Source organism: Anopheles bellator, chromosome 2, assembly GCF_943735745.2.
Source record: "Anopheles bellator chromosome 2, idAnoBellAS_SP24_06.2, whole genome shotgun sequence".
Lineage (NCBI taxonomy): Eukaryota > Metazoa > Arthropoda > Insecta > Diptera > Culicidae > Anopheles > Anopheles bellator.
In genome coordinates, this window is record NC_071286.1 from 8,755,715 (window position 1) to 8,767,824 (window position 12,110).

The 12,110-nt window shown below is 45.7% G+C and overlaps 1 protein-coding gene across 1 annotated transcript; it reads right to left on the reverse strand.

Annotated features, from left to right (window-relative positions):
- Window positions 1–4,607: 4,607 nt before the first annotated feature.
- Window positions 4,608–5,594, reverse strand: LOC131210512 (protein atonal-like). Its single transcript, XM_058203770.1, has one exon. The coding sequence runs from the start codon at window positions 5,592–5,594 to the stop codon at window positions 4,608–4,610; it is 987 nt and encodes a 328-aa protein (XP_058059753.1).
- Window positions 5,595–12,110: the final 6,516 nt, after the last annotated feature.

Below are 12,110 nucleotides of genomic sequence, written 5' to 3' on the forward strand. Positions count from 1 at the left end.
GGCACCATAGAAAAAGGGGTTCCCTGCCCTGCTGCCCGGCGATGCGAAGAAAAAAGGGGTTAATCGTCGATCAAAATAATATCAATACTTATCGACACCGCACACAGGTCTCCGAGGTCGACGGGCTGGCAGGCGCCAAAGTGATCCTGCTGTTGCGCGCTTTCGAGAGATCCTTCCGCACCATTTGCATTGCGTACCACACGATGGTGTCCTTGTTCGGCGCAAGGATACGGCCGCGGTGGTCAATCGGAGGATCGAGGAATCGGAGGATTATTTTCTAAATGAAGAAAACATTTTCAGCTGGAAATCAATCAATGCCGACGCAGCATAATCAACGCGATGCAGGAGCTGGAGGGAATAAACACGCAGCATGGGTGCGTCCCAACGGTGGAGGTCCTTCTCGAAGCAGCTACTGACCACACGGTAGCGTGGCAAAATGGACTCGTTGTTCGATTCGTCCTTTGTATTTCGGCCGTGCCCTTGCCACCCGCTTCGATGTTATTCGATGGCAGTTCATAATCGTTCCATTTTTTTATGATTTCTCCATAACATATCATGCTCATCATATTTCACGCCCGTGGTCAGCCGAGAACCTGTCGATCAAAAAAGTTTGCCATTTTATTATTGTTGCCGAAGAAGAACCCTTAGCGCCGTCCCGGTTCACTGCGGGACGCTTTCAAAGCTGCCTCGGACTTTCGTCCCGTCGTTGTGAATGCTTTGGCGCAGTTGGCCATGGAAATAGTAAATAATGGATGCAATGATTTCGGCTTCCTTAGACCGGGCCGAGTTTGAGGATCGTTTTGACCATTTTTTGTTTGTGTCGTTTCGATACCTTTCGGGCGCGAAGTTCAAGGAAGTGAACCCACGAAATGATAGAAAAAATTGTATAGTAAAGCAACATATGCGTGAGCTGCTCTGCCCGGTATCTGCATGATGTTGCAGCATTGGACCCTGAGCAGGGCCAACACAAAAAACAGGGCCAACACATAGTCGTATGAAACCAATCGTAGACGTAGAGAAATGGGCGAAGGATTCGGAGGCACACGACTGGGAAGGTTGCGCGCGAGACAAAAGTAGCAGACTGCTGTTGCTGTGCGCAGCTGTGATCATCCGACCGCGAGCCGGAAGGATCCTTCGCGGTGTGCAGTGTTGTTCCTGGGGAATATGTGAATTAGATCATTATGGCACCGAACAGCGTGATCTGATCGTCGTGACCACGATCCTCTATAATCTAATGTGACATACTGCGTACAACACTATACAGTTGGTCCTTGAGATATCGACGATAATTAAAAAATGTCCAAAATGCATATGATCATGGCAAAATTGGAGAGACAATCGAAAGAGTGGTGCTTTTGTGTGGAGCTTTTTGTCAATTGGCTAAACATGTTTAAAATCTTTTTCGTTATAAGGTTCCTAAATAATCATTGTTCAAAAGATTATTGGTATAGAAAACAATCAATATAAGCTTCAGGTTCAATGAAAAACGGAAACCAATACGCCTTCAACGCCCCCTGAGCCATCTAAATGACTAGGAAGCTACTCGACTGGACGATAAATATATGTTCTGAAATCTTTGTTAAAAAGTTGCATTCCCAATGTTGATCCAGTCAAAGAAAGGTATGAGTCGAGCGAGAACAAAAGCTGGTGTCGTTGTTGGACTACGGTGCTACTGCCTCTTCTAGCAAACAATGGGCAACAAAAACACCAATCCATCAAGCGGAGTGTAAAGCGTCTTCGAGTGTCTTAAGAAAAGCATACACCAAATGTTAACGGTCTTAAGAATGACTTTCCTGGAACTCCCTTATCACAATACCATCCCCGGCATTTTTGCCGCTTTTGGTGGTTGAGTATGCTAATTTTCGATCAGTAAGGTTCCTACCGAGACGATCCGTTGATCGCATAATCCATCTCCGGTACCTTCGCCGAAAGGTGTATAATTTTCCTCATTTCACTTTTGTTCCCATCCCATTCAAGAGGACTTACCGACAGACGAGGGTAAAGAGCGGAATCATTACCAGGCAACCGGTAACGAAGGGATCCGCCCACATCCTGCCGGTTGTCGAAGAAAGCGCAGGCCTTTCTCCGCAGTCACAGTGCGGTTGCCAGGATCATTAGCGCACGGAAGGAGTCCGGAATGAAACTGATCCTGCGGCTGGCTCTGGCTTGAGCCCGAGGAGTCGTTACCGGTTGATCGGGGGCGTGTAAGGCGCCAACCAACCTGGTCAGTCAGTCGAGCCGATAAGGGCGCCAAATACGAGCAAATATTGATTTCTGCCCAACGCGCACATCCATAAAAGGTCTCTCCCCGTCTCTATCTCGCTCTATAAAAGGGCTTGTGATTTAGCCAGTCTCAAGACTAATGGCACCGCAAAACCATATTTCGTTTCTTTTACCGTCCCCTGTGACGTGGCAGTTTTATTGCGCAAAATATTGACCGCCGATGGCCGTAGGCGGGTGTCGGTTCGAAGCATAATTTATGAACATCGCAATCGCCAGGATCAATGAGAGCGCGTGTCGGCCGGTCGAAACGCAAGGATGCCCGCATGGCGCCACGTTCTCATAACGATCGTGGCCACGAGGATCGTGTACCTGCCCTCCGTTTGTCGGTAGATTGGATCCGCCAGGATCTCCGCAGGGTGCTGCTGTAAACTGTCACCGAAGCGCAAAAGGATCAAACGGCGTCCTCGAACTCCTCCATTGCGGGTGATACGCTTTGCTTGGTGTTGTTGCCGTGGTTACCGCCGTGCTTGCTTTGACATTGTTGGCCACTCGACGCGGCTTATGGTGAGCCGATTAACCGGTTGCATTACCGGGGCCACTTGGCAGTGAATGTGATTTACATCTTGTTTTGCTTTCTTTGTTGACATCCTAGAGTTCCAGATCAGGTATCATCAGGTGCAGGAAAAAGGACACCGGAGGACATCGGAGGCAACAGTGCGTTTCGTACACAGAACCATGTCCTAATGATTTGGCAGGATTAACGACTGTAGTAAGTAGACTTAGAAGGAAAAATTTACCGACATAGTTCCGGAATTTATATAATTCGCAGATAATTTTTGTGACTTAGTTGGAACAACTGTTTTAGGAGTAAATTAATCTGAACTTAAGTTCGATTCGATACTACGAGTGTCTTCATCGGTTTTATAAATTTGTAAAATTTCGAAGGTACAGTTTAGGTCCTGTTCACATTTCTTTCGGTCAATCTTCCCTTTGCTTTATATGTCATTAAAAGTATGTTGAGGCTCATTTAACATTAGTCGTCATTTTCACAATAATGATCTGCAACACCGATTGTGATAGACGTTTAGAAATGTATGTTGTCATACATAATTCTGTATAGTCTGATTGTCTTAACTCACAATGGATTGAATCTCAAAAGCCCATTTTACTTAAAAATAAATAGAATTTCGTTTTGGTAACACAATGGTATAATTCGTTGGGATTCTCATTTCATTCCGAATTCCAGGCATCTCAACACAATCATCAATAGGGAGGGCTAGGGCAGGCATTTAAAGCTCTTCCATTTTGCAATAGCTCCCGGGTCATCAAGAATTTCTCTTCACGTCGGTGAATCGAAAGAATGATCGGACATCGGATTCGTATTAAACAGTGTTGCATAAACGATGGCGGAGCATGGCCGTCACGAACATTGGAACAGTAAAAACCTCGAAGAAAACACACTTGGAAATCTGCGTACCACCTAGTTCCCTAACGGAAAACCCTAACCAGCGCGCCCAACAGCGCTTCGGATCAACTGCAGACGGGGCCGGGCCGCAGTGTTCGTGATTTTCGAGAACCCTTGTGACGGTGCGTGGTTCCTTTTCGCCTCTGCCTTATTCGCTCTGCCAGCGAATGTTTATCATTAGCGGTACAGTACCTGGCCGCTGCCACAGTGCGGCACGAGTGTCGTGAGAAAGTTGGCGCTAATCAGTATGCGAAGGCCCCTTTGGGAAGTGGCCGCCGAAGGAACGCCACTTCGAGAGCGAGAGAGAAGTGCCTCGGTTGACCAGCGTTTCGGAGGTTTGGGACGTTTCAAGGCTAAAGTCCTCTAGACTCTGGATGACCTGAGGAGAAATATTCGCGGATCGTACTGCCAATAGAGACCAGGGACCACAATTTGATAAGATGATGCGACAGGTTTCCAGGTTGAAGACCATTTTCTGTCACTAGTTGCTGACCAAAGGAAACCCTTAAATGGTTTGTGCTTTTATACTCTGTCGATTTGTTAATTAGTTTATTCAATGTGAACAAATAAATGCATGTGTAATAGCTATCAATATTGATAATAGTAATAATAAAAATAGTGGCGATAACAGTCTATCAGTAATAATTTAATCACCTCGTCGTTTACAGTTCAAACTTAACCACCGTTTCTTAACCGTCGCTCGAGCAGCACACCCGGGCGTCCCCGGGAGATGGCAAACGGAAGTCGGACGGACGCTTCCGATCGGACACCGCGTGGAAGCGTTGGTAGTAGCCTCATGTTAGGTTTCGTTTCCAATTAATTTACACACCTTACAACCCCATTCTCGACTACTGTACACTGGGCTAATGGCTCGAATCTAGGCTATAGAAAACTAGCAGGAAGCGGAACCGGGCGGCTACTACTGCAGCAGCTCGTACAGCGCGGTGATGTAGGTCTGTGCCATCTGCAGGGTTTCGTGCTTGGAGAGCTGCCGATCGTTTCCCAGCGAGGGCAGGTACTGTCGCAGCCGATCGAAGGCATCGTTTAGGCTCTGCATCCGCTTCCGCTCGCGTGCGTTGGCCGCCAGCCGCCGCTTCTTCTTGATCTGCGGTGACACCAGTTTGCGCTTCCGCTTCCCGATTACAGGACAGCCGCCGCTGGTCGTCATCAGGAGCGCTCCGGTCGGGTGGGATTCTAGATGAGGTGCCGGGTCCTGGGTCGCAGGTTTCGTGAACGTTTTGGTGAACGTCAGACAGGACAGTTCCGTGGCGGAGGTAGCTTCGGTTGCCGCGGTGGCCGGTAGCTGTTCCGGTTGTTTGACTTTCGGTTTCCGGTTGTACTGACGCTTCTTGACCGGCAGGCTAGTCCCCGTTGGTGGGGCGGACGCCTGAGAAGCCCCGGCCGAGCGGTTACCCAAGCACTGCTGCTGGGCATGGGCACCGAGTGGTGGCGACAGGGGAAGAGTCGGCGGTGACATCTGGGTCGTGGATGGTTGCTGTTGCTGCTGTTGCTGCTGATGCTGTTGCCGCTGCATGCCGAGCAGATTTTCCTTGTACTCCTCGACGTCGATGAAGCTGCGCTGGGGCGAGTTGGCCAGCGAGTAGTACTCGGGGCTTTCGGACCCGAAACTCGACGGGCTCGGTGTCATCCAGCTTTCCGGGTATGAGTTGTCCATGAACCCGGGCAGAACCACCACGTTCGGGGCCACGGCGGAAGTTTGCTGCACCATGGGTGCACTGGAGGCCGTGGTCACCTGACCGAACCCGTACATCGCCGAACCGGCGTAACCGTCGGCGAGTGTCGAAGGCACTTCCAGATGCTCCATTTTTACGTTTACACCGCACTGAGGCATCGCTTCGTGGCCATAGTAGTAGAACGATTGATGCCGGCTAAAGTCACTCGCCATCTTCCCAGACACTAACAGGTTGGGACTTCGGGCAGCTTAGAGTCACAGTTCGCGATCACAAATCCTTCTGGCGTATTTCGTGCCTACTTCACTTGTGTGGAGAAATTCTCCTTCCGTTCAGGACAGAGCTCGGGATTTTGAGCTCAGGTTCGCCGAAACCGGTTGATTTTATACCGCTTCAGAGCGATCTTCGGCGCCGAACGCCCGATCCGACATCCCCACTCCGACACCGAGATGAGGGAACGCGTGGAAACTGGAACCGGTGAGATGAGGGAACGCGTGGAAACTGGAACGAACGAATCCGAGAGCACGTGCCGTTCCACCAATCACAACTGTTTGGATCCTTATGTACTGACGAGAAACCCTTATGTACTGACGAAGGAAATTGGTATGTACAAACAGACGAGAAAAACTCCTCAACAACCAGGTTATATCCGTCCGGGTTTTGAGGCACGTGTCGGACCCGAACCAGAAGGTTGACTTTATGTATTTTCGAAACACGGTTGGCCAGTTTTGTCCAAAACGGAAATGGTAACAAGTGTTGCCGTGCGTGCAAAACGAGTGGGCATCATCAATTAATTTAGTGGGCAACATTTTAAAGACAGGAAGAGAGAGGAAGGATCAAGTAGGAAACGCGCCTTCATTCGATTCCTTCGTTCCTGCCGCGAAAACCGTCGTAAGGATGCAGATGACGCGCGTTGGCGTTGTGCGATCGGCAATGGGCGCTTTCCAGGAAGCCCGATCCATGTCCTGGGGATCCCGCGGCATTCCTACCCACACGAACCGCACCGTGAACTTCGCCAACAACGAAGATACGCAGGCCGGTCCAAACAAGAATAACAAAAGGAACAAGGACCCAACACGGGCGATCGAAGCTCTGGGCAGGAGCAACTAATTTCGGCAGGAGTCATCCAAGCCATCTGGCACGCGCACTGCCCTCCTTCTCATCATCACCATCGAAACCGAAGCGCGAGCCCGCACGGTGGCCTCAAGGCGATCAGTTGAACACGTGTTACTTTCTGACGTCGCGCTAGACGATTGCGCACAGTTAGAAAACATTTGATCGTTGTCTACCATTTTTGTTTTTGTTTTGAAAGGCTTCGGGAAAAGTGCGGTGAAACTGGAACATTAACAGGCCACCGAAAACGAAGCTCTAAAGGACGTTCAGTTCGGTCGTAACCGAAGACGGTTTTAATAGCTTAGGTATAATAAAAATGTCACGAGCTTGTACAGTTAGTTTTTTTTTAGGATGCGTATTGATGATAATCTTTCACCTTAGTGTACCGTTAAGAGCTTGAAGAATGGTTCTTTTAGTTAGCGTTTATTTAGTTACCATCGAAAGGAATCTCGTTTCTCGAGTAATGTTGAATAACCACGAATAAAAGAATGAAAATGGTAAAACGTAAGCCATTAGCTGAAAATTGTCATGTATGCCGGTCATTTATATTGCAATGTAAAGAAACTTTTAGCTTGACAACGATTCTGTGCGAAGACAACGAAGAGAAGAAGATTATTTTGACTACAATTTTTGCAATAACGTTTCCTATTCTTCGTAGCAATACATATGAAGCAAAACATATGTAGCTATTTTATGTAAATTCGGTTGACCGGTTTATCCGTTTATTTTTCAAAGCATCGAAACCCTTCATAATGAGGAAAGCGTTTTCCGAAATTTTTCGGTCTTTGCTTGACCGGAATATTTCATCTGTGCCATTAAGTTTGCTGCGAAATATTTCAACACTTGTTTCAATTCGTATTTTTTAAGTTTTCTGATTGTCGTTTCTACATTACGGTTACGAACGGTTCCCTAGTGCTTTCGGTTCATTTTCTGGCTGGTTGTTACTTATTTGGAAAGAAAATGTTTGAATCTGTAGCAAAATTTCGGAAAGAGCTTACCTGTGTTTTAGGTATTTTTATAACGAAATCAATGTGTCGGCATGAATTATATTCTTTTCATGTTTTTCTGATCTCTAGCATTAAGGGTGTAGAATTCTCTATTTTGCTGGCATTCTGTAGGACAAAAACAAGTACACTAGGAATGACTTATCCCACAATAACAGACCGATCGGGCCGATTGATATTGGTAAATATGCAAAAAAATCGATTATTGAAGCCCTCTTCCCAGTAATATGGTCGAACTTCTGTAATCATTGTCCAGTGTCAGCAAAACTACGCTGTGCAAAATTTCACGCGGAGTTTTGGACAACAGGCGAAATATAGGACGGACAAAAAAATTTTTTTAAAATCCAAAATTACAATTATTACAATGATTTTCAATTATGCTATGGCAATGGAATTTAATATTGCACCCATTGCACAAAAACATCAATAACGCAAACTTACCCCGATATTGGTTTCCCATTGCGAATCCCAAAACGAAGTGCCATACGCAATAGCTGTCCAATGGAGTGAAACGAGACGCGCCTCTTGCAACCAACTAAGAGCACCATAAAATTGGTACGATAAAATTCAAAGAATGTGCACACCTTATCGTCTCTTTCAACAGAGATTGCAGACCGGCGGTGTTTATTACAATTGCTAAACGAGATTCACACGAAATGCCACTCAGTACGCCTTTATCGTTCCCACTGGTGGTGAATGAATATCTGAAGTCATAAATTTTGAAATGCCATGAATGCACCCGTTAAGCCTAGTCTTGACGAAGGAAATCCCATCGTGCATCTCGGACGGAAGCTGCTTGCGGCCGATGGATACCATTGCTCAAGATATTCTTCTCCGAATACCCCGGAATAACCTATTCAACACCCATTATGGTTTATGCATGCATTTGTTATTAACACGGTTATGCTGTACTCAGCATACAGCTATGAAAAAAAAAATCACGACGCCTTTTCACAGCTTGCCAACGAACGCCGCGTTTAGAGGAACATTTTGCTTCATTGAATTTATTAGCAAATTTACGAATCGCCATTATCTTCAGAACTATTTCCCAACACACTAAATTAGCCGGGGCCGCTTTTCAATTAAAACGATTGCAAATGGCACCCTCTTCGAGGAGTGCTCGGAACGGGAAAGAAAAAGAATTTCTACAAGTGACCGCCTTTCTTTCTGGCTTTCCCCAACCGTACCCGTCCGTGGCGAGGGTTTTTGTTGCTTTTAACATAATGGAATCCGAAGAAAACCGTTGATTGGTGAGAGGTGTTACCACCCGAATAGGTGAAATACAATCACACCAGACTGCTAAATTGTTTTTCATTATTGTGAAAATAGAAGGGAAGTTCAAATAAAATCCACTTCGCAGTATCGACTGAAGATTTAGCTTTTCTATCGACGAATTGGTGCTGTTTTATTATGCCCCGCACTAGTATGGCATCTTTCCGTTGAATTTGCTCGCAATTTAGAGGGTGCTGTGGGAAAAATTCATTCACGGCACTTCCTGAGCTCTCTCTCAGTCCAATTCGGTCACACGTATCCTTGTATCGATTTCCCGTGAAGTTGTAAACGGAAATGAAAAACGAAACGATTATTCATTGGATGCGACGGAACAATGCCGGTCACCGTTTCCAGGTCACCCGGCAAACTGCTCCTGTATTCGATGGAATGTATAATATTGGCATTCCAATGTCTGCAGTAACCCATTTGCGTTTGTGTTGGGGAAAATCTTTAACGTTTTATTGAAATGCGATCGATCGTAAATGGCCCAAATACAAGTTGACCACAATCGCCTGGTAGTCATCGTTTAGTAAGCGTAATCTTTTCAATTTCTTCTACAGAGAAATGAACACCACCCTTTGGTGTAAAGTTTTCCGAACATGACTTTATCGATATTACCGAGCTTATCGTTACAGTTGACATCGTATCGAAGGGGGAAAGGATCGCATCGCAAACAGAATAAAAAAGGGAAAGAAAAGGCGAGAAGCGATGAAAAATGGAATGCAAAACGGACCTTTGAAATCCGAGCTGGCAATGCTGCGAGAAATGCTGCCAACTCTTTCCGGACCGCAACGGCGGTGGTGGCTTATCCTGGGAAAAACCGAAAGCCCATGAAAGCGAAAGCGGTTCGCGTTGGCACGTGACCGCACTTAGTTAGTGGAATGCTTTCCGTTCGGTGGTTTTTCTGAGCATGACCCGTAATGGGTGTTATGACACCGAGTAAATCGTTTCAAGTACACCTCGCATAAAACTTGATTAAAGTTAACCAAAGTTTGCGTTCGGCACCGAGATTTCCCGGTAGCCCGCGAAGTGGAAGTGATTCTTGCTATTGGCTCCACGGCTCAAACGGCACTTTTCTTCGGCACCCATTTCCGCCACTGCAAAGACGGAAACGAAAGACACTGATTTCGGCCTTTCATCGGAACGAACCGAAACGTCTGCGTCTGCGAATGGATGACGAAACCGCGAAATTAATTCATCACCAAGAAGCTGACGATGATTGAGATTGAAGAAGTTCGAGTGTTCGAAGGACGAAGAGAGTTAAAAAGACCCCGGGATCAGGAGCAAGGTCGGGGCCGGCTGTGCAACAACAAAGGCTCATTATTAAATCAATCAAGACATTAGCCGATCTGTTAGCTCATTTTCCGGACCCGAACCAAAATATAGCAAATGCGATAAAACACAATTAGGAACACCAAAGAATGGCAAGTCATTCGCTCGTTTCAGCGATGACTGGAACGTAATTTTACTGCACGTTTACCAGATTTTGTGGTCGTTTAGAGCTGAGTTTTCAACCGAAGCCTTAACGGGTTACGAACAGTCCATTCGTTCAAAACATTTCCTATCATGACTTTCAACTGACTCTGAAGTATACTTAATGAAGTTTGAAGCTGTAGAAAAATGAAATGGAATTCTCCCTAGACGTCTGACGTTGATGATTGTGCTGGCTGCCGTCGATCAAGCAGTTCCCCAAATAGGCGCTGTCTGGTCGCCGGGAAGGTATTATTGTGGCGGGATCCATCGACTTACAATTTCACGCCGTTGCCTTGTCTGATTCTGGCGCGAAAAAGTGAAAGTCGTGTCGCGTCGCTGATCATTGTATTATGCAAAACCCAGACTGAATCGAGACTAAAAAAAGACCTCTTTGGGAAATTTAGTGTGAAGTTTGTTCCTTAAATAGACTAGCCACTGTTTGTGATGTCGAAAGAAAATTGTGATTTGAATGTAGCATATCGCAAACATCAGCGAATAAAAGCCGATGAAACAAATGATAATGGTGAAAGTAGAACCGTCGCTTTAAGAAAACTGGCGAGTGATTTTAAAGTAAACCTTGACTAGAGCTAGTGTCGTTGTGGTTTTGGTATCTTGTGACTAAACTAAGCCAATGGACATTTTCTTCGTACGCCAAAGATCCGTGGGTACACTAAACATATTCTGCCTCTGGTAAAATTCAGACTATAACATCTACGGGCGAAGGATGGTTTTCTGAATTGTTGCCGTTATCATATTTCCTTAAGTGCTATTTTCATATTAAACAATGAACCCCTGGAAACGCGGTCCTCGTGGGCATAACACCCAATCACACTGAAAAGTTAAACATGGTGCGTAGCAAAACACATATTAAGGATTCAAAATCTAATTTATAAGTTGATGTTAATTAATTTATTGTTTTCAGTTACTGCAAAATAAAATACTAACAAACTGTGTACACACGACTAAACTCGTAATTATCCGTAAATGAGGAGTTTCCAGACATGTAGTAGGGCCGATTAAAGTGCATCTTCTTGAAGCATCTTCAAATTATGTTAGACAAATTATTAAGTATTTTAAGGACAAAAATATTAAGGAAACTAGGACCGGGAGAGCTTTGTGAAAGTCTGCAGTCTTATTTTCTAAATCAAGAACTTCTTCTACAGTTTTTTGTAAACAAACCAAACAGCAGCTATTTACAGTAGCCCAACTAAAGGTGTGCCAGTGTACGCCACAGAGTTCTGCAATTTATTAACCTCATTTTTGATCCCAGATTATGGTACAGTTATTAACTGCAGCACAGAGGTGGTGACAGTCTATTCCGAGTAACAATTAAACGATACTCGGAACGGGAAATCTAACAACGAACTCATGCTACTGAACAAATACACTAGATGCTGCCGGAATGCGAGCTACGCATTGCATTCGCGAGAACTCATCGTCGTTAGGAATGAGCCTTCTAGGTTTCCGTTTTCAGTCACAAACAACCGAGACGTTAAACGTTCGCGTCAAAGCATCTCTCCAAGCTGCCGTTCCTTCGGAACGCTTTAAACTCTCCGAAATCGCTATCAATTTGTGCGCGTCGAAGCCTTTAAGAAACACGACTCGTTGAAAGGCTGCATTTAAAGAAAATTACACGTTTCGTCGAAGCCTGTTTAAAATTGATGATGGCTCAAAATCCCAAAAGCATGTCGCACTGGTGTCACTATCAGATATTCTTCAGGGGGCGCAAAAGAAATGAGCGCCACACGCGCGAAATGAGGTACTCACTTTCCGTGCGACTTCATCGGTGAAGCCGAGCACGAGCCGAGCATTCCCGAGTCCTTATCGTAGGTCCTTTAAATATACATCCACTTGGCGGGACAATGACTA